Below are 23,943 nucleotides of genomic sequence, written 5' to 3'. Positions count from 1 at the left end.
CAATGGCCACTAATATTAAAAACAAACAAAAAAAAGACAACCAGACATTATGTGCTTCCTAACAGCAGTACACGACATCACCTATTGCTGTTGCTGTTTAGTTGCTTAGTTTTATCTGACTCTATTGTGACCCCATGGACTGTAGCCCACCAGGCTCCTCTGTCCATGGTATTTTCTAGGCAAGAATACTGGAAAGGGTTGCCATTTCCTTCTCCAGGGGATCTTCCCAACCCAGGGATTGAACCCAAGTCTCTGGTACACATCTCCTGCGTTGCAGGTGGATTCTTTGCGAACTAATAAAAAACCAAAATAACAACAAACGAACCGGAATTTGATCAAACCTGTAACCTAGCAATTTACAGAAAATACAAGGAATAAAGGAATATATTAAATTACACCTTAAGGAATCAATCAGCAAATCTAGATTGTGGGAGATTCTACAGAGCAAACAACCAGGTTTCCTCAACAAATAAACTGCCAGGGGGAAAAAAAAGAGACACAGAAGGGTAGCCTATAGATTAAAAGATACTTAAGAGATTTATCAATCAATTGCTATGTATAAATTCCTATTATAGTTCTGGTTTGAACTAAAAAAAAAATTAAGACAATCAGATACGTAGATACTAAAGACATTTGATGATATTAAGGAATTGTTAATTTTTTTAGGTGTGATATTGGTCTTATGACTGTGCTTAAAGTGTCCTTACCTTTTAGAGCATACTAAAATTTTGCAAAGGAAATTATATCTGAAATTTTTTTCAAAATATTTTGTCCTTAGGGGAAATAAATAGGGGCACAGATGAAACATGAGTTCATAACTGTTGAAGATGGGTAATGGGTACATTGGGATCATTCTATTATTCTATTTGTGTATGTTTGAGAATTTTCCATTATACAAGGTTTTAAAATTACACAGTGTATATAAAATGCCGTGCACAATGCCTGGCAAAGAGCAGGCATTTAATAATGCCATTATCATTTTCATCCACCTTTGTACTCCCTGTGTGTCCTGGTGGGCAACCTCTTCCCAATTCACCTGAAGTTTATTTTGTGACTACACAGCAATACCCAGGACTCATGTAACCCTATCTAGGAGGATCAACTGGGCTAAATAATCTTTCGAAGTCAAGCGTTAGTTGCTCAGTCATGCCCAACTCTCTGATCCCATGGACTATAGCCCGCCCAGCTCTTCTCTGTCCATGGAATTCTCCAGGCAAGAATACTACAGTGGGTTGTCATTTCCTTCTCCAGGGGATCTCCCCAACCCAGGGACCAAACCCAGGTCTCCCACATTGCAGGCAGATTCTTTACCATCTGAGACACCAGGGAAGTTAAATAATAAATAATCTTAGCTCACCCTTAAAATCTGACTTTCACTCAGGCTGTGCCAAAGCTTTTTATAACATGATTTCCTCACAACCAGGTTTGGCTTAGGAGACTGTTACCAGAATGAAACCATGGCTGCCAGCACCAGAGTGAACGCTAATCTTCATCTTTCAACACCTATAGTTATGCTAATAAGGTAATCCATTATTATACAGAACAGGGGTCCCCAATCTCCAGGATCTAATGCCTGATGATCTGAGGTGGAGCTGATGTAATAATAATAGAAATAAAGTACATAATAAGTGTAATGTGCTTGAATAATCTCCAAACCATCCCCCCTCTGCCCCCCAGTCCATGGAAAAATTGTCTTCCATGAAACCAGTCCTTGGTGCCAAAAAGGTTGGAGACCACTGATATAGAAGACATTATTTGGCTTTGGGATTTCTGCAAAAAAAAAAAAAAGAAGAAGAAGAGAAAATCTATACAACTGGCCAAACTGAGTTCTCTTATAAAAATTATCTAAAATAATGAAGGTATTCACCAACATGGTAGAATAGATGTATGACCAAAAAAGCAACCTGTAATTCCTCATTATGTTTCAGCCTCTAACCAGTGCAAGGGGGAAAAAATAAAACCTACTGTTTGACTTGGCCAACCATTGAGACACGGGCAGACTCCAGATTTCGAATCTGGCCACTCTTCACACTAGAAAAGTGAAACAGGAGAAAGAAGGTTATTCTTCTTTATCTTATATCAGCAGGGTCAAATCAACAATTTTGCGATTCTGTGGGAGCTAGTAAAAAGGTGCAGTTATCAATGTAGCTTACTATGGAGATTACCACTACTTCCCATTTCGTTATTATGGTAATAAGCCAAGCAGTAAAAATTAAGGCACTGAAATCACTTAAGTCCTGGCAATATTTACCAAGAGGTAGATACCATATCCCATGCCTGAGCTCAAGAAGCACATAATTTAGTGGGGAGAAAGAAATGAAACAAATAATTTTAATAGAGTAAGGTTCCAATGAACCTCATTTATTTTGAATGAAGTCAGAGAAAACTTCCCAAAGTCTTGCCTAAACTGAGGACTTAGGATAAGTGGAAGATAAAAGAGGGTAGTCAGAGTAAAACAGGCAGAAGGCACACTGTGAACGAAGGTACTGTGATGTGAAAAAATCAGTAGGATGACGATCTTAGAAGGAAGACAGCAAGGAGGAACAGAGGAGATAACAGGAGAGTGTGACAGAGCAGGACAGGCAGGGGTTAGCTTCTGGAGGGTCTTACATGCCATGATATAGAGGCTTAGGAGCTCACTCTTTAAATAGAATAGTCTTCTCGGAGTTGACTAAGGGCCAAGAAAAATGACTGCCTGTCCCAGGGGACCTGAAAACACTGCCTGAAGCCAGCCAGCAGAACACATTTCTTTAAATCTCATTTTTCAGCTTAAAAAAAAAAATCACATAAAATTTTATACTGTAACCCCCTTTAGATAATGACTTTGTTTCTTATTTTAATGATAAAAAGAAGCAATCAGAATTACTATTTCATTTTTCCACCACCAACTGAATCTACAAATCTACCTGTATTATAATCATATATACTCTACCTTGAAGAGTACTGAATATATGAAGTTATCTCTGTTTCTATTCAAGCCCAACGTTGGGCACTGGTTCAATCCTCTTTTGTTCATGAAGATCTTGTCCCTTTACTCATCCTGTCTCTTATCTGTGTCATTTTTTCCCTTTAGTAGATATTACATAAAACATCTAGTGGATATTATAAAACATCTTTTAAAAACATTTTCAACCCCACATTCACTTCTAGATACTACCTTACTTCTCTGATCTTCTATCTCAAAAAAGTTATCTTACTTGCTTTCTCCACTTTGTCACCTCATATCCTTTCCTCAACCAACATCCCCAACATACATCAGCTTTTTATCTCCTACTTACTTTCAGAGATTTCCTTTGTCAAGGTCACCTTCATCAGGCCAATCCTAATGGTCATTTCTTAGTCTTGACCTCACTTGATCTCTCAGCAGCATTTGACAAAGATCATTTCTTCTTCCAAGAGAGAGCTAACACTCTATTGCTTTCCTTCTATCTCACCAACTGTGCCTTTTCAGTTTATTTTGATGGATATTGCTTTCGTTCCCAAGCTCTAAATACTGTAGCGTATCCCAAAGCTCAGTACTTGGATCTTTTTTCTATCAACTAAATGATTGCATTCAATCTTTGCCTTTTTTTTTTTTTTTTGCATATTCAAAGAGAATATTTTTATTTGACCATGTGAATAAAAGTCCTGATTCCTGCCCCTTGCTGCTGCTGCTAAGTCACTTCAGTCATGTCTGACTCTGTGTGACCCCATAGACAGCAGCCCACCAGGCTCCCCTGTCCCTGGGATTTTCCAGGCAAGAACACTGGAGTGGGTTGCCATTTCCTTCTCCAATGCATGAAAGTGAAAAGTGAAAGTGAAGTCGCTCAGTTGTGTCCGACCCTCAGTGACCCCATGGATTGCAGCCTACCAGGCTCCTCCGTCCATGGGATTTTCCAGGCAAGAGTACTGGAGTGGGGTGCCACTGCCTTCTCCGTACCTGCCCTCAAATCTGCTGTTCTTTGTCTCTATCATTCATCAATTATTGGGTTAAAAACCTAGTAGTCATCCTTGAATGCTGCATCTCCCCTCACCTGCTCTCCCAACACACAATCCATAAGGCAATCCTATCAGTCTACTTCAAAATACATTCCAAATATGACCATATAACTTCCTCTGTTGCCATCACAGTCTATGCTGACCAGCACTACTCTCTTCTACAATTGTTTCCTACCAATTTCTCACTTTTGTTATCACCCTTCCTCCTCAACTGCTTCCCCTATTCTGCTTTCCTCAAAGCATCTAGGTGGTAGAATCAAGATCCAAATCCATTTCTGACTTCAAAGCCCAGGCTTTTAATGACTACACCCTACTGCCTCTTATTTGCATGACCAAGAAAACAAAAGCAGAAATTCACTTTGCTTTAAATCTTTACTGGATTAAATGGATTGGTCTTGTATTTCAACATCTTGTCCCCACCTCAAATCTGGAATAACCAAAATAGCCATGAGTCATATACTATTCAGATATCCCTCAGACACAAAATAAAATTACCAAAAAGCCGGTAGTATTCTTTCTGATTCTTACGCTCAAAAGATATCTAAAAATCAGTGGCTCTCATAGAACCCAGAACATTTTAACATTCAACAAACAGAATGCTTATCCCACATCTGACACTAGAATCAAGACTCTGTCTCCCCTTAAGAGAAGGTGCACTATGACCCTCAGACTGGTTTGGGTACTTGTCTTCTGTACCTCCTTTGTTGTGTTGTATTTATATAATTACTTGTATGTATTCCAGCTTTTTGATGAAAGGAACTAAGCCTAATTCATCCCCAGTTCTTAGATCAGGTACTGATACATCTCAGGTACCTGAAAAAAAAAGTGTTAACTGAATAAATTTTAAAAGCTATCTGTAATAACTTTTTCACTGGTTGTTACTGGGGAGGCAGGCAGGGCCCAAGGTACATGTTGAGCTAGTAGCAGTTGCATTCTCAGTGTGGCTGCTTAAGCCATCTTTGGTACTCCCAAGAGAGCATCTTACATCATGGTAGTAAACAGGGGAGGCAAAAGCAACCGTATCAAACACAAACATCATTCTGGCAAGCCACATTTGGCATGAGATCCTCTGTCCTAGAAGGAATGCCTAAGATACATTTGCCAGGTTCTTAATTCTCACTCGATATCTCTGACTCAGTAAATAAATACATTCTGCCTGCTAAAGCCACCTGCAGTATGGTATATGTTATATGAAAGTACAAAAGAAATAGAGAATAGCTTCTGATCTTATGCAGAAGAGGATTAAGACAGAAATAAAAATTAACAATATAAGCATGTCCCTTAAAGAAGGATTAGAAGACTTAGGGGTAAACAGTACAATGTAATATAGACTTGAAGGTTTTAGCAATTTTGCTGAGGGAATGACCAGGGTGGTTTGGAGGAGTTATAGGAAGTGTTCTGAAGAGGGGACTAGAAATGGATTTTGAGGAATAGGTAGGAAAAAAGGATACCGAAGACGTTTTATCCCAAAACTGATCTCTGTAGGGGAGGGACAGTGTTTTACTCGTCTTTGCATCATTACCCTTTAGCACAAAGTGTTCAATAAATATGTGTTTAATAAATGGTCAAATAATTTATTGAATTAGTGAATAAATTAATGACTGAACAGCCTTTACTTAAGTGGAAACCACAGCCAATTCTATCAGTAATTTCTATGAAAACTATTTAGCAAAGGGTTTTTATTTAGGCCAAACGCAAATAAAAACCGAGAAGGGAACCTACAGCCATCTGTTTCTCCACCTTTTCTGGAACAGAGAAAGTGAATCTAGAATCATGGCACATCAGAGTTGCAAAAGGCCTTAAAGTCTCATTTAGTCCAAAATCTCACCTTAGCGATGGGAACAGCTAGATAGCAGATAATCCATAATTGTTAAGATTCTAGGAGGTACTATAGTATATTAGAAAAAGGATGGGTTTTAGACAACTGAGCCAAGTCCAAAACGTTTATTTTTTAAAACTGCTCTTTATGTAAATGTTTCCATACATGATATTACAACAAAGCTAAGGCTTGGAAATTGAACCATTCCCTTCAACTTGGTGCTTGAGCTGATGAAAAAGAAAAGCTAAAACCTAACATTTAAAATATAGATTATATAAATTTGTGGGTTACCTCCATTCAATGGCATTCTCCAGAGACTTGAAGGTTTTAGGACGACCACGTAAGAAATTCTGCATGCTATTAAGTGCATCCATGGCTGTACCTAGATGGTAAACAAAAAATTTTAACCACAGTACTTAACATATTCTGAGTCAACATAACTTAAAGAGTCAACTATATACTATGTATCTGCCCTCAATGACAGAATTAAGTGACTATGGAGGGAAAAAGCAGTTTAAGAAAATTCAGAAGACTAATGTGATTGCCTCCTTCTAAGATGTCCTCCAGTGATTTTTGCCTCCTGGTATTCAGTAGTCCCTCCACATTGAATAGAGCTAACTTATACAAGCAATAGTGTGACTTCTGAGGCTGGATCAGAAAAAACCTGGCAGTTTCTTTTTAAATAGTAATTAAAACTATGGGATGTACATACAATTGAAATATTATGCAGCCATAAACAATGTTTATGTAGAGTTTCTCATGGTATATAAAATAACTATATAATGTGAGGTATGGACAAAATGAGTGAAGGTGTGAAAAGTACAAACTTCCACTAATAAAATAAGTCAGTCCTAGGTATGTAATGTATAGCATGGTGATTATAGTTAATAATACCATATTGCATATGTGAAAATTTTTAAGATCTTATAAGTTCTCATCACACACACACACACAAATCTGTAACTTTGTGTGATGACATATGTTAACTAGATATATTGTGGTGATAATTTCACAATATACACATATAACAAGCCATGATGATGTACATTTGAAAAGTTAAATGTCAATTATATCTAAATAAAAAAATACTTGGAATGCTTTTGCTACAAAATAACATTAAAAAAAAAAGATACAAAAGACAGAGGGACATACTTCAAGATGAAAGTCAACAATAAATAAAGATAACAATAATCTACCATGGATATCTTTAATAAGTCAAAGATTTTGATTTAGTCAGCACTAAGAAAACTTACCTTCCACAACATCAATCATGCACAGACCCAAGAGGCTTGGCACCAGGTTCGACGATGCTGTGTGGACTGCAATAGCACCGCCCATGCTATGTCCAATGAGCATAATTGGAGGAGGGAGGTCCCCATACATGGCTTCAACCACATTGCCAACATCTCTGCAGAGAAGAGAAGGAAGTAAAGCATGGAATATTACTAACAACACTGTAAAAATAGTTTTCTTTCCTAATTCTCTCCTTTGGTCTGTAACTAATAATCCCAGGACTGTAAAGGTCTAATAGACCATCTTGCAAATGCACCTAAGTAAACCTCCTAACACAGTCCCCAGTACCTATACAACAAGAGCTAAGAACAAAACTTTGATTTCGCTTTACATCACACTTTCACTGTTCCACACATTTAGTACAATTATATAAATATCTACCTTTATTTTAAACCTAAAATAAGCCTGAAACTCTGAACAAATCATTCAACTGCTCTATGCCTCAGTTTCCTATCCATGAAACACGAAAACAATTTTTTTAAGCACTATAATGTAGCGGTTCGACATCAACTGCAAGATGAACTGCAGACCTAGTTTATTTTTTACTGTGTGAACTTGGATTAGCTACTTAATCTCTTAAGAGTTTCAACATCTATAACATGAAGATAAGGATATCAATTACTATTCTGGATTGCTCTGAGGATTACTGAGACACTCAGTGGTGAAAAGAGTACTTTCATCACTTTACTTTGAAAAGAGTAAGGTGTTATACAAATATTAATTATTATTTACAATTTGTCATGTAAATTTGCTTGAAGTATGAACGCAAACTTAGTGTTCTGAGAAACCAGAAAACTGTTCAGAGCTAATTTTTACTGGCTTCTGTTCTAGTCTTTAATTATGAGTCAATCTATTTAACAAAGTCAAACCCCAAAGCTTTGAAAATGAGAAGTAAAGCAGAAACTTTGTTTTTCATTCGTGTATGGGCCTTCTTTGCTACAGGAAGAGTAAGTAAGGTGTGTTTCTAGAGACCACTGGCTCTACTGTCTTCTGGGAATGAGTCAGTCAGGCAACTTTAAGCAGTTTTGTTTTGCTGAATGTCACTACATACCTCAGGCACTCATGCACTGTCAGCCATATAGCAGCTGTGAATGCAGGGACACAGTCTTTCAAATATGGTTCTCCACAGTATTCAGAATGGCAAAAATAAATATTATTTCTGAAGGAATTAATCTTAAAAATCTCTACAACAATTATAGATATGAATAGGATAGTTGCAATATCTACAGACAGTGTGAATGAGAAAGAAGCAGGCCACTCAATTTTATAAGCAAAAACAAATAATTTTTAATAATAAGGCTAAAAGTTTTGGTTTGTTAAGTATAATGAGTAAAATAAAAGGATGCTATGAAAGATTATCTAGTTAGTAACTGGATATACAATTTTGGTAGATGCTATCTAGGGGGATCCTGTTATATTTATTAATACTAGTTCATTTCCTGAGAAGCAGTATAGCATATCACAGACATAACAGAAAACGGAGTATCAGAGTAAGCTGAGCTCGAATCTTGGCTCTTTTACTTTCAGTGGAGTTTCATTTTACATAGAGTTTAGGTTCTAAGTTGATGTGAAAGGCAAAAACCATGCTGTCAGGGCTACTTGAAAACCCACCAACTGCCCATTAAAATGCCCATTTTAAGATTTTTGTTTCACAGAGTGATTGAATTCAGAAACAATATAAATGTTTTATTGCTTCACCTATTTCAGCAACAATCCAACTTGTTGACTCTTCTAATTCTTGGTAATTATCTTCAGTTCCTACAGAAGGTTTTAATCATTTATTTTCTTTTGAACTTTTTGTGTGAGTTATCAACTTATTATCTCTTAGCTCTTATTCACCTTTTACATGTTCCGCAATAACTGGATGAGGCCTTTAAATATTTTTCCTTTGCTAGCTGGCAAGATGTCAAGCTATGCCAGTAGAGGGCAAAGGAGAGATACTGCAGAAAGAGAGGGTTTTGTTCCTGGTGTGCACTGACTCCACAAGCTCCTGTAGCTTGTCTAGCATCCAGGACCTGCAGCACACACAGCTTTTCCAGTGACCAGCTCTTGCAACACAGAAGGTTTCTCCAAACACTCCATCCCCTCATCCCTAATGTTCTTTTATTCTCCCTAGATTTTTGAAGTATAATTGGTATATAAAAATGGTACATAATTAATGTATACAATTTGGTAAGTATACACTCCTGTTATCATCACCATGATCAACTCCTGTTATCACCATGATTAACTCCTGTTATCACCATGATCAACTTCTGTTATTATCACCATGATCAAGGGAATAAACACATCCATCACCTTCAAGATTCCTTGTGCTGCTTGTGTGTGTGTGTGTGTGCACACATATGCATGGTAGAAAGACTTTACATGAGAGCTACCCTCCTAACAAACTTCTAAGTGCACAGCATCATTAACTATAGGCATTATGTTGTACTGCAGATCTCTGGAACCATCCCCGGTAATTTTGCTGCAGAGTGCTGCTGGTGAGACAACTCCATGTGAACAGCTTCCCCTGAACCCGAAAGGGCAGATTTCTGGCAAGTTCTGCCAACAAAGCATCAAAGTGACTTCGACACCTTCAGTAAGCCATCATTAGTGCCCTCTCCAACAAGGGGATCTCAGTCTTTTCCACTCAGGTGCTGTCTCGGTCTGAGGGGAAATAGGAAGTGGCTGCTTCTTACATCTGCTATTTCTAGTCTTTCCTTCTCTTTTTCAAACCTGTTCCCAGCTTTACAGAGATGTAACTGATAGATAAAATTATATTTAAAAAGTGTACAATGTGATGATTTGACATGTATACACCGGGACATTGATTCCCATAATCAACTTAATTAACCCTATATTCTTTAGAGCTCTTACGTTTTACTAGCCAATTCCTCATTACTCCAATCCCCTGTTATAATTAATAAATCTTTATATTAAGCTTTCCTTGTTTATTACTATCTGATTTCTCTGATTGTCCCAGATTCATACATGATTAGGCAATATTTCCTTAAGGTCATCATCAATTCTTTAATTTCTTCTTGAATGTCAGTCAAGCTATCACATCCTTGTCTGGCTACCTGGCCACTTAGATGATATATTTCACTTTTTTGTACCCTTTAAAAATCATCTGAAAATCTTTCTATGGGTATTACATGCTTGATTATTTCAGGCATTACTGTTCTCACATTACAAAGAAAAAAATGAGGGAGCAGATTCTTGGCTCTCCTTTCATGGTTTCTCAGGCACATGATTATTGAGTGGAATGGTTCTCACACATTGTTATTTCTCTCTCTTTGCCAAGCACTATGGTTGAATGATCACAGATCAGGTCCATTAACTGTGTGACCTCACATGGTTAGTTACTGTGCCAATTTCCTCATTGATAAAAAGGTGACAATATTTACACTATGGATTAAAACAAATAATTTATTATAAATAAATGTTTAATTTACACTTAATAAAGCCTGGAAGATAAAAATCACATAAAAAACATCTACTATAATGATACAATTTTGGCCACATGAATTCGGGTTCTGAAGAAAAAACAGAACTTATATCCAGATTCAACTTTACTTATATCCAGATTCAAGCTGATAAAGAAAGAAGGGACAAGGTATTTTTGGTGCCAAAAAAATACTTGAGAGAGCATGCATTAAACACATCAGAGCGCACGTATTAAAAGCAAGGCAGCTTGAAAAAGCCTGTTTACAAAATAGAATGTTGTATGTGTATGTACTCAGTCATGTCCGACTCTTTGTGACCCTATGGACTGCAGCCCACCAGGCTCCTCTGTCCATAGAATGTTCCAGGCAAGAATACTGGAGTGGGTTGCCATTTCCTACTCTAGGGGAACTTCCCAACCCAGGGATCAAACTCGTGTTTCCTGCATTGGCAGGCAGATACTTTACCACTGAGCTACCAGGGAAGCCCATACAATACAGAATAGTGGTTCCCAGATACCAGTCATGGGACTGGCTGCCATCAGATTCCTTTATAGAAATTTATCAAAATATAAATGCCCAGACCCACTGGTAGAAGCATGAATTCAAGAGCTGTGAGGCAGGGCTGAATGATCTGTACTTTAAATCATTTCTCAGATAATTCTGATGAATGGCCAGGTTTGAGAGCCACTGTAGGTGCTATAGGAGAAGGCAATGGCACCCCACTCCAGTACTGTTGCCTGGAAAATCCCATAGATGGAGGAGCCTGGTAGGCTGCAGTCCATGGGGTCGCACAGAGTCGGACACGATGGAAGCAACTCAGCAGCAGCAGCAGCAGTAGGTGCTATCCTCATCTTTTACTTTGCAGTCCAGGGTATAATCAGTTATTCTTTAATACCTTGTTCCCATCTTACTATAAAGCTGGAAAAAGCATGCGGGCAGGATATCATAAGAACATCTTAGAGGGCATTTTGTAAACAACTATTTTTCAAGTTTGGGTCCCCAATAGATATTCAGATTCTATTCAATATTCAACTCTGTGAACAGAAGGAAACTTTTCAAAAGCTAACACAGACTAAACTGTTCCCTGAAGAATTTTCAGGGCATCATTTTAAATGATGACCATCATATTGACTATACCAAGAAACCAGAGGTTTCTTTCAATATTAAATAGTAAAGAAACACTAGATATAGAGAAAAAAAAGAAGTAAGATGTTCTGTTATTTATTGTTCAACAATCTCACCAGGAAAGCCATAAAGATATATTATTATTTATGGTAGTAATGTAAGCCAGGTGATTGTATAAACAGTATTACTTACTTTGCCATTGTTTCTGCAGACAGGTCTTCAGAATTCCTGACTTTTGTTTCACCTAAAAAGAAAATATTTTAAAAGTAAAATTCCCAAGGAGATAAATGATAAAATCAAGAGTACTGTCTTCCAAAAATCTCACTTTAGGATAATGAAATGGGGACTTTATAATTGTACATGATAGGCACAGCAAGGATTTTCTATTACAGACATATCTTTATGAAGGATAATTACAGTAGCAAAGAAGGAGGATAATTACAGTAGCAGGTATTTCCACATTCCTTATACACCACCTGCATTGGAATTTGGTTACATTAGCAGACATTTTCTCAACAAGATATATATGTGTGTGAATTTATAAAATATTTGTGAAAACTAAAAGCTAGGATTTCCCTCAAAATGCCCAAATGGAAATGACCAGACCCAGTGAACTTTTTAATACTTTACACTGTTCAAAAGGGTTGGCAAATGTGTCATTGAGTCAGTGAGTAATTAAGAACTTCACTCACCATGACCTCGAAGATCCAAAGCCACAATCCTACATTGAACTCTACTAATGATTGCTGCCTAGGAGGAAAAGGAAAAGTATTAAGATACATCAAGGTTAGCAAATCTTTCCCCATTACCAATGATAACTTTGTTGGGTGAACTGCCATCAGAAATAAAGGATCCCAAGAGAATTAAAGGAATTCCCCTTTAAAGAAAATATTTAAAACTAATGACTGTTTTTTTGATACACATTCTGGCTCTATCCCAACTTCAAAATATGAAATCCCTCAAATTTAACTCTTCCTAGCTTTCCATGAAACAGAATAAGCACCTCTAAGCAAAGCCCCTCTGAACTCTGCCATCACCTATGATTTTCGTCCACACTCACTGGTTATCTCTTCCCTATTCTAGAAGGAAATTCTCTAGGTGAGAACTGTGAGTCAGTCTGTATCTTGGTTCAGCACATCACACAAATGTGACACTCAGATAATGAAATAACCTTGAAAGCAGCACAAGTCATAAAATCTACCAAAGATTCACTTAAGATAGAGCAGCAGTACACATGTTTGTGCCAATTAAAAATATATTGAAAAAGAAATCATAATATCATGAGCCAGTACAATTTTACTGGTTTAAACAAACCTAAAATTGAGGATCTTCTTCCTCAAATGAACTAGACTCTCTGACATTAATACATCACAATTAGTGTTAGTAAACATCATCAACACTTTTTTAACTTTTAAAGAAACGACAGGACAACTATCTAGGCTAACTCCTACATTTCATGAATGAGGAAACGGAAGTCAAGAGATAGGAAATTATTTTCTCAGGATCATTCAACTAGCAGTAAAAATAAGATGAGAACCAAGGTAAGCTACTAACATAACAGTCAATGTATAAGATAAATCAAAGCTCTTAAATCACATTTTCTCATTTTATTTTTAATTGACATTTTTTAATATAGTCACATTATAAAAATATAAAAATTAGTAAGAAAGAGAGGAGAAAAAAGCTCATATGATTTGCCATCTAAATGTCATCTCTTTGGATGTTTCCTATGATCTTTTTCCCCAACTCTGCTGAAATATTATTGACATATAATATTAAGGCACTGGATGTGATCATTTGATACATGTGTATATGTAAAATGATTATCACAATAACCTCCAGCCTCTCACATAATCATCATTTGTGTGTGTGGATAATATTTAAGATCTATTATCTTAACAACTTTCAAGTATGAATACCATACAGCTAATTACAGTCACAATGCTGTACATTTAACAGATTCCCAGAACTAATTCATCTTACAGCTGGGAGTTGGTACCCTTTGACAAACATCTCCCCACTTCCCCCACCTCCTAGCCCTTGACAATCACCATTCTAATTTCTATTTCTATGAAGTCAGCTTTTTTAGATTCTACATATAACTGAGAACACATATTATTTGTCTTTATCTGATTTATTTCATCTAACACAACGCACTCAAGGTCCTCCATGTGGTTGCAAAAGCCAAGATTCCTTTCTTTTTCATGGCTGAATAATCCTGTGTGTGTGAGAAAGAGACATGTTTTGCATGGAGCTATTCAGTTTCCCCAACACCATTTATTTTAGAGATTATCTTTTCCCCATGGAGCCTTCTTGGAGTCCTTGGAATTTTTGGTTTCAGTAAAGTTGAACTTATCAACCTTTTTTTAATGGCTTCCACTTCATGGGGCTGCCCAACACCACATATTAATGTTCTTATCATCTTTTTACATGGACTTCCCTGGTGGCTCAGACGGTAAAGCGTCTGTCTACAATGCGGGAGACCTGGGTTCGATCCCTGGGTTGGGAAGATCCCTTGGAGAAGGAAATGGCAATCCACTCCAGTACTATTGCCTGGAAAATCCCATGGACAGAGGAACGTGGTAGGCTACAGTCCATGGGGTCACAAAGAGTCGGACACGACTGAGCGACTTCACGTTCATGTTCATCTTTTTAAATTCAGTAGTTCAATCCATTTGCAATTTTTATATTAACTTATTTTTATACATGGGCTTATTTCTGGTTTCTTTCTGCCAATACCATACTACTGATAAGAGTTTTAGAATATGCTTTGGTTCATGTACTGTTGAAGCCTGGCTTGGAGAATTTTGAGCATTACTTTGCTAGCGTGTGAGATGAGCACAATTGTGCAGTAGTTTGAACATTCTTTGGCACTGGAATGAAAACTCAGCTTTTTCAGTCCTGTGGCCACTGCTGAGTTTTCCAGATTTGCTGGTATATCGAGTGCAGCACTTTCACAGCATCATCTTTTAGGATTTGAAATAGCTCAACTGGAATTCCATCACTTCCACTAGCTTTGTTCAGTGATGTTTCCTAAAGCCCACTTGACTTCGCATTCCAGGATGTCTGGCTCTAGGTGAGTGATCATACCATCTTGATTATCTGGGTCGTGAAGATCTTTTTTGTATAGTTCTTCTGTGTATTCTTGCCACCTCTTCTTCATATCTTCTGCTTCTGTTAGGTCCATACCATTTCTGTCCTTTATTGAGCCCATCTTTGCAGGAAATGTTCCCTTGGTATCTCTAATTTTCTTGAAGAGATCTTTAGTCTTTCCCATTCTATTGTTTTCCTCTATTTCTTTGCACTGATCACTGAGGAAGGCTTTCTTATCTCTTCTTGCTATTCTTTGCAACTCTGCATTCAAATGGGTATATCTTTCCTTTTCTCCTTTGCCTTTCACTTCTCTTCATTTCACAGCTATGTGTAAGGCCTCCCCAGACAGCCATTTTGCTTTTTTGCATTTCTTTTTCTTGGGGATGGTCTTGATCCCTGTCTGCTGTACAGTGTCAAGAACCTCCATCCACAGTTCATCAGGCACTCTATCAGATCTAATCCCTTGAATCTATTTCTCACTTCCACTGTGTAATTGTAAGGGATTTGATTTAGGTCCTACCTGAATGGTCTAGTGGTTTTCCCTACTTTCCTCAATTTAAGTCTGAATTTGACAATAAGGAGTTCATGATCTGAGCTACAGTCAGCTCCCAGTCTTATTTTTGCTGACTGTATAGAGCTTCTTCATCTTTGGCTGCAAAGAATATAATCAATCTGATTTCGGTATTGACCATCTGGAGATGTCCATGTATAGAGTCTTCTCTTGTGCTGTTGGAAGAGGGTGCTTGCTGTGAACAGTGCATTCTCTTGGCTAAACTGTTAGCCTTTGCCCTGCTTCATTCTGTACTCCAAGGCCAAATCTGGCTGTTACTCCAGGTGTTTCTTGACTTCCTACTTTTGCATTCCAGTCCCCTACGATGAAAAGACATCTTTTTTGGGTGTTAGTTCTAGAAGGTCTTGTAGGTCTTCATAGAACCATTCAACTTCAGCTTCTTCAGCACTACTGGTCAGGGCATAGACTTGGATTACTGTGATACTGAATGGTTTGCCTTGGAAATGAACAGAGATCATTCTGTCATTTTTGAGATTGCATCCAAGTACTGCATTTTGGACTCTCTTGTTGACTATGATTTCTTCTAAGGGATTCTTGCCCACAGTAGTAGATGTAACAGTCATCTGAGTTAAATTCACCCATTCCAGTCCATTTTAGTTCAGTGATTCCTAAAATGTCGACATTCACTCTTGCCATGTCCTGTTTGCCCACTTCCAATTTGCCTTTGATATGACTGATTTCCAATTTGATTCATGGACCTAACATTCCAGGTTCCTATGCAATATTGCTCTTTACAGCATCAGATTTTGCTTCTATCACCAGGCACATTCACAACTGGGTGTTGTTTTTGTTTTGCCTTTTTCTCTTCACTCTTTCTGGAGTTATTTCTCCACTGATCTCCAGTAGCATACTGGGCACCTACCAACCTGGGGAGTTCATCTTTCAGTGTCCTATCTTTTTGCCTTTTCGTACTGTTCATGGGGTTCTCAAGGCAAGAATACTGAAGTGGTTTGCTATTCCCTTCTCCAGTGGACCACATTTTGTCAGAACTCTCCACCATAACCCGTCCAGCTTGGGTGGACCTACATGGCATGGCTGATAGTTTCACAGAGGTAACATTAACTTCCACTATCAACTACTTACTTACCGTGAACACAGCCCAGGAAAGGGCAGAATGGCCTCCTCCATGCAGAAGGAGTAGGACTGGACCTTCTGAACCACTCTTGTAAACTCGAAAAGTGTATGAATAGTTAAAGATAACATATCTAAGCTTTTGCTCACTGAAATTTTTGATTACTTAGTTATGATGATACCAATGAGAAAATTCAGACAGGACCAAATTATAAGCAAAGCTACAGCCTTCCAAGCTTGAGAGGCACTTATGGAGAAGTTTCTGAGACACTAGACCTGTTTTTGAGGCATGGGAGCTGTGTGACCACTTTTTCAATGGAAAAAAAAAAAACACCGAACTATTCCCTTTGCCCTAATGAGGATATAATTCCTGGCTTCTAGACACTAAACTGGTTCAACTCACTTTACTCATGAAACCATCCCCTCAAAAGATATATCAGTTTCAGGAATTTAATTCTTAATCCCCTCCCATATATTAGACAATTATAGCCAAATAAGATATTAATAGTCTTACAAGTAACATCCCATGTCATGCAAGGAACAGATGGAATAAAAATGAAATAAACAGCAAAAATAAGGAACATTTTAGGAACTATACAAATCTTTGTAGACACTATAAATTTATTAAGGAATAAGCCAGTTTGCAAAGGATATATCCTTGCCAGTTTCATTCTCTACTTCTACATCTTCCATGGACTCAAAGTACTGACTCCAAGGAACAGGAGAAAAGTCCCGCTTTCTTCCAGGGCTAAGGGTAAGAAAAAGAGAGAGATTACAAATAAAACATAGTCACGCATGAAAAGATAAAATCTTGATCAAAATATTAAACCTGAAATGAAAACAGATATTTTCTCATAAAGATATGAAGAGTTTTTATACAGTTAAAATGTGTTTTAAAAAGCTCAAATATGTATAAAAACTTTAGGATTTTAGGAAATTTTATTAGCATATTTTAATCACAAATATATTACATGTATATAACAACACAAGTTCTCTCACCTTATTCTTGGCTATAGGCTCATTCCTATCCTTTCAATCCAGTTCAATATTGTTCCTACTACAATAATTTTTGGTCACTATTGCTTCGTCATACCTTTAATCTTTTATTTTTTCATGCTTCTATTTCATTTCCCAACCAAATGGCACACTGGCCATATCAATACCTTGAATTTCTGGGTATTTATCTGAAGATAAGCTTACACAGAACTGAAATGACTTATCTATTCAATGTACCATTGTCTGTAATAGAGAAAAACTGAAAATAACCTAAATATCAGCAGGTAACTGATTAAAATAAATTTAAACAATAGTTATAAAAAGCAATTATATATTGATAAAATTCCTTATTTATAGATATGATACACTGTGAAGTAAACAAACATGATGCACATACTACCATATGGGTAAAAATGCGAAATACATATAAATGCAATTCCTTATGTATGTTCAGACTATCTCTGCAAGTATACTGATATAACATTGATGGTAACCTGGGAGGGGAACTATGACTAGGAGGTGAAGAGGAACGATTTTCAATGCACATCCCTTTCTATTTCTGAACCATGTATCATTTAAAAATATTAAATCATTTTAAAACAAAGCTAAGCAATAAATATCTACTTACAACCTATGTCTTCAACTTTGGATGGAACATAAGAAAGAAACCCTGAGTCTTCCTCTACTTCCGTATCTACTCTTCTTTCCAGTAATGAAGGAAATTCAGAATTCTATTAGGAGCAAAACATTAACTACTGCCTGAGATCTTTTACATGCTATGGGACCAAACCGCGGGTATTTATAAAGTATAATATAAAGTCCCTTTTAAATATTTAAGTGAATACAGAAGTACTCTAGGTTGACTATAATATGGAATGAATTACAGTGGTGCAGCAGGGCAATCAAGGATGTATTCTCTCAACAGTCAAGTATTTATTGAATATCGTTTTCTACTAGGCACTGAAACAGATTAGTGGGTCTCAATCCATGTAATAAAATTACCTGGGAAGTTTATAAAAATACTGATGCTTAGGTCTAACTCTAGAAATTGATTTAAACCATCTGGGATGTGGCCTAGGTACTGATAATTTTTAAAGTTTCCCAAGTTGAGAGAGAGGTGCTAGAAATATAAAGGAGTATATGGTTTGGAATAACAGAGGAGTTCAAACTCCTCATAGTTCCTACTATTTCCCTGTAATTCCTAACACAGTATGAACCTGGGCAAATTCAATTGATCTAAACTCTTTCTGCCTTAAATTATAGTGACTAAGTAAAATAAGATATCTTTTAAAAGAATCAAATATACTCAGCCATTAAAAAGAATACATTTGAATCAGTTCTAATGAGGTGGATGAAACTGGAGCCTATTATACAGAGTGAAGTAAGCCAGAAGGAAAAACACCAATACAGTATACTAACGCATATATATGGAATTTAGAAAGATGGTAACGATAACCCTGTATACGAGACAGCAAAAGAGACACTGATGCATAGAACAGTCTTATGGACTCTGTGGGAGAGGGAGAGGGTGGGAAGATTTGGGAGAATGGCATTGAAACATGTGAAACGTCATGTATGAAACGAGATGCCAGTCTAGGTTCAATGCACGATGCTGGATGCTTGGGGCTGGTGCACTGGGACGACCCAGAGGGATGGTGTGGGGAGGGAGGAGGGAGGAGGGTTCAGGATGGGGAACACATGTATACTAATTAAATAATTTTCTATTAAAGAAAAAAAAAATAGAAAAAAAAAAGATAAAAAAAAACAAATGATGATTTGGAATAAAAGGAACCTTTATACGATGTTGGTATAAATGTGAACTGGTGCAGTCACTGTGGAAAACAATATGGAGGTTCCTCAAAAAATTTAAAAAATAGCACTTACATATGACTCAGTAATCACCTTTCCAGGCACATAGCCAAACATTTTGAAATCTGGATCTTAAAGAGATATCTGTACTCCCATATTCATTGCAACAGTATTAACAATAGCAAAGTTGTGGAAATAGTGTGAATGTCTGTCAATCAATGAATGGTTAAAGAAAATTTGGCAGTTATATACATCAAAATGTTGTTCAGTCTTTAAAGATAGATATCCTATTTGTGAAAACATGGTCTAACCTAAGTGAGATAAGCCAAACACAAAAGGACAGACAACACAAAATTCCACTTACAAGAATAATATGAAATAGTGAAACTTACAGAAACCAAGTAAAATGGTAGTTACCAGGGACTAGATGTCAGAACTAGTGAGGAGCCATGGGTCAAAAGGTACAAATTTCAGTTATGCAAAATGGAGAAGCCCCAGAACTGTATTGTACACTATACTGCATCTAGTTAACAATACTATATTTCATACTTAAAATTTTGCTAAGTGGTACCTGTAGACAAATGAAAATGGAAGCACAAAGATGCAAAATATAGGAGACCCAGCAAAAGCTGTTGTCCAAGGGAAGTTTATTCAAAAAATAAAAATAAAAAAAAATAAAAGAATCAAATAAATCTGGTAGTTGCTCAGTAAATGTGTAAACCTACTTCTGATAGAAAAACTTCTGTGGAAGTAAACTACAACTTTAGTCTAGACCTATTTTTCTGGTTTGCTGGTTACACTTGAATTCCTACTGGAAAACTAAGAGCAGAACTCTTTAATTTTACTTACACTCACAAACTCATCTATGCATATATTAATTTGAGTATATATAATACAATAACATGGCATGCCAAACATATTATAATAGATTCTAAGGATCTTGAATGAAATTTTAATATCTAGACCGAGGGATACGGTAGCAGTAGTACCTAACATTTACTGTACACAGCAGTGAGTCACTGTTCCAATTTACAGGCATGATTCTATTTAATTCTTATAAAACTTTCAAAGTTATTTTTATCCCCATTTCACAGATGAGAAAACAAATTAGGTACACAAAGCAACTTCCCCAAGGTTATACAACTACCAAGTGGCAGTAACAGGATTCAACTCCAGTTCCATCACTCTTCAAAGTCTCTGCTCTTTATTCCAATGCTGCACTAATTCTCAGATTTTTAAAAAAATCTATTTGCTTGTATCAGGTCTTAATTGTGGTGCACAGGATCTTTGTTGCATCATGCAGAACCTTTCACTGCAGCACGTGGACTCTCTAGTTGTGGTGCAAGGGCTCACTTGCTCTGTGGCATGAGGGGTATCAGTTCCCTGACCAGGGATCAGACCTGCACCCCCTGCATTGCCAGGCAGTTTCTTAACCATAGAACACCAGGGAAGTCCCCTCAGACTTTTTTTTTTCTTTCTCTCTCATTTATACTTCTGAAAAGTAATAAGGCTTTATTTAAGGCATATTATCAAAGGTTTCCTGTTCAGAATCTAAATATGATTAACTTTGCCAAGGCCACAGAAACTTTCTGAGTTGGCCAGGCACAAGTTAAAGAAAAAGTACTTTCTACAATTAGAAATTATTGCTAGGAGAACAGCCTCCACTTCTTTCTAATCTTCCTTTTAAAAAAAAGTTTCAGGGACTACCCAACTTTACCAACGTATGAGTAATTCCCATTTAGTTTAAAAGGCAATAATCTACACCTCAAAATGCTGCTCCTACTACCACAGAGATTTTTTGGACATACTCCTAACATCTGCATTTCAACACATAATTGTTTATACACTCCAAGACTTGACGACATTTGGTAACTTAGACAAGAAGTAAAATAGTAAGGGCCTTGTATGAAAACTAGTTCTAAAAAATACACGCACCCTAATATTCACAGCAGCACTATTTACAATAGCCAGGACATGGGAGCAACCTAAACGTCCATCAGCAGAGGAATGGATAAAGAAAATATGGTACACATATTCAATGGAATGTTACTCAGCCATAAAAAGGAAGGAAATAATGCCACTTGCAACAACAAGGATGGACCTAGAGATTATCATACTAAGTGAAGTAAGTCAGAAAGACAAAAACACTGTATCACTTATATGTGGAATCTAAAAATACGACACAAATGAACATACCTATGAAACAGACACAGATTCACAGATATCGAGAACAGACTTGTGGTTGCCAGCTTGTGATTGGGGATGCAGGGGGTGGGGGGAGAAAGGATTTCAAGTTGGGGATTAGCAGATGCACACTAGTATACATGGGACAGATAAACAAGGTCCTATATATTCCATGATAAATAGAAAAGAATATATATTTATAACTTAGTGACTGCTGTACTGCTGCTGCTAAGTTGCTTCAGTCATGTCCGACTGTGTGTGACCCCACAGACGGCAGCCCAACAGGCTCTCCTGCTCCTGGGATTCTCCAGGTAAGAACACTGGAGTGGGTTGCCATTTCCTTCTCCAATGTAAATATATATATATATATATATATGTAAATATATACATACATATATATTCCAATATATAAATATATATTTATAACTTAGTGACTCGGAAATTAATTCAACATTGTAAATCAATTATAGTTTGATTAAATAAAAAACCCCTTGGCCTATATGTTGACCTTAACAGTCTATTTCCAACAGAAAGTGGAAAAATTTTTAAGAAGATGAAAACAATGAGGGGCTACTGCACTCTTAAAACTTTTAAAATCTAAATTAATTTTCCATTTGCTAGAGACTAAAGCATTGTTCTGCCATTATTAATTGTGTGACCTTGGGCAAGTCACTTAACTTCTCAAGGCCTGAGTTTCTTCATGTCAGATAGGTTTATAGCATCAGTTTTATATGCTTCATTATGAGGATTAAAGTAGTCCTTTGGTTACTCTCAAATTATCCTCTTCTATTCTCTGGTGGCTCAAACGGCAATGAATCTGCCTACAATGCAGGAGACCTAGGTTTGATCCCTGGGTCAGAAGAATCCCTGGAGAAGGAAATCTTTTCCATGGCAACCCCCTCCAGTATTCCTGCCTGGATAATTCCATGGACAGATGAAGATGAGCCCAGTGGGCTACAGTTCATGGGTTCACAGAGAGTCAGACACAACTGAGCAACTAACACTTACTATTTCTGTCATGGAGCCAATCATTTTCAAAAATTAGTTTATTCCTTGGAAGTATGGATACCAGTGAGGCTGCAGAAGAAGAGGGTGGTGAACTGGGAGAACAGGACTGACATATACACTATCATGTATAAAGTAGGTATCTAGTAAGAACCCTACTCTATAGCACAGGGAACTCTACTCAATGCTCTATGTAACCTACATGGGAAGGAAATCCAAAAAAATTCCATTTTATTTGATGGAACACATCCTCCATTAGCTTCCCGAGACAGAGGAATTAATTATGAAACTTTGCATGTCAAACTTCTGTTACCCATTTTTACACTTGACTGACAGCTTTCTTTGATATTGAAATTTTATGTTACAGACCATTTCCATACTGTGGAAGGAAGTACCTTGATAGATTCAACTTTGGAAGTGTTCGCTAAAATTATACGTACATTTGTATAAAAATATGTGAATATATAAAAAATAAATATATATAAGATCACATTTATATAATTATATTTTAAAACATATACAGGGAATTCCCTGGTGGTACAGTGTTTAGGAGTTGGTGCTTTCACTGTGGTAGCCTGGGTTCAATTATTGGCTGGGGAACTAAGATCCTGCAAGCTATGTGGTGTGGTCGGAAAAACACACAAAAGCAAAAAACAAAGGACACCACTGAACATATGAAAAATCATAGATCTGATAAGGAACTTGTATCTAGACTGTATAAAGAACTCATAATACAACGACAACCCAATTTCTTAATGAACAAAGGATCTGAATAGACATTCTTCCAGAGAAGATATACACGTGGTCAATAAGGACATGAAAAGATATTCAGCATCATTTAGTTATTAGGGAAATGCAAATCAAAACAACAAAGAACCACTTCACATCACTAAGACAGCTTTTGACAGAAAGACTGCCAATGACAAGTGTTGGCAAGAATGAAGAGTTAGAACCCACATACATTGCTGATGGAAATATAAAATGGTACAGCTGCTTTGAAGAACAGTTTGTCAATTCCTCAAAAGGTTAAACAAAGGTATCATATGATCTAGCAATTCCACTCCTAGGAAATTACCCAAGGAAAATGAAAACATCATGTCTACATAAAAACTTGTATAACAATGTTCACAGGGGCATTGTTCATAATAGTTAAAAAGTAGGAACAATTCAAGTCTCTATTAACTGTTGAACAGATAAACAAAATTTGGTATAAATCCAAACAATGGACTATTATTTGGCAACAAAAAAGGAATAGAATAATTCGACATGCTACAATAAAGATGAACTTAAAATATTATGGCAAGCAAAGAGGCCATTCACAAAAGATCACATATATTAAGTCCATTCATTATAAACGTTCAGATTAGGTACATCTATTGAGAAAGAAAACGATGGCTGCCTAGGGCTTGGAGGATTAAGGGAAAGTGAGGACTAAAAAGCAAGACATATTGCTCATGGGTATAAAGTTTCTTTGGGGATGCTACACATGTTCTAAATTGACTATGGTAATGGTTGCAGAACTTTGGGCGTATGCTTAAAAAACACTGACTGTACACTCTAAATGAGTCAGT

At 36.9% G+C, this 23,943-nt stretch overlaps 2 protein-coding genes across 5 annotated transcripts in view; one reads left to right on the top strand and one right to left on the bottom strand.

The window, feature by feature from the left end:
* The window catches only part of P4HA3 (prolyl 4-hydroxylase subunit alpha 3), a 73,499-nt gene extending 63,505 nt beyond the window's left edge, over window positions 1-9,994 (top strand). Inside the window, exon 14 of one of the 2 annotated variants that reach the window (XR_009729640.1) lies at window positions 9,530-9,992. Coding sequence is in view for 1 of the 2 variants with exons in the window: in XM_061380803.1 (XP_061236787.1) it covers window positions 9,530-9,577 (48 nt within the window). In the remaining variant the exon portion in view is untranslated. Of the gene's footprint in view, window positions 1-9,529 lie in introns of both variants that reach the window. The other variant, XM_061380803.1, reaches the window with a different exon arrangement.
* The window catches only part of PPME1 (protein phosphatase methylesterase 1), a 51,301-nt gene that overhangs the window by 11,992 nt on the left and 15,366 nt on the right, over window positions 1-23,943 (bottom strand). For all 3 annotated transcript variants that reach the window (XM_061380810.1, XM_061380811.1, XM_061380812.1), the window contains exons 2-8: window positions 17,033-17,126; window positions 16,395-16,487; window positions 12,336-12,393; window positions 11,836-11,887; window positions 7,051-7,205; window positions 6,089-6,179; window positions 1,966-2,031 (exon numbers count right to left, since the gene is read on the bottom strand). In XM_061380810.1, the coding sequence (XP_061236794.1) occupies window positions 1,966-2,031; window positions 6,089-6,179; window positions 7,051-7,205; window positions 11,836-11,887; window positions 12,336-12,393; window positions 16,395-16,487; window positions 17,033-17,126 (609 nt within the window). The remainder of the gene's footprint in view (window positions 1-1,965; window positions 2,032-6,088; window positions 6,180-7,050; window positions 7,206-11,835; window positions 11,888-12,335; window positions 12,394-16,394; window positions 16,488-17,032; window positions 17,127-23,943) is intronic.

Source organism: Bos javanicus, chromosome 15 (genome assembly GCF_032452875.1).
Source record: "Bos javanicus breed banteng chromosome 15, ARS-OSU_banteng_1.0, whole genome shotgun sequence".
NCBI classification, from domain to species: Eukaryota; Metazoa; Chordata; class Mammalia; order Artiodactyla; family Bovidae; genus Bos; species Bos javanicus.
This window is presented reverse-complemented; position numbering and strand designations above follow the sequence as displayed.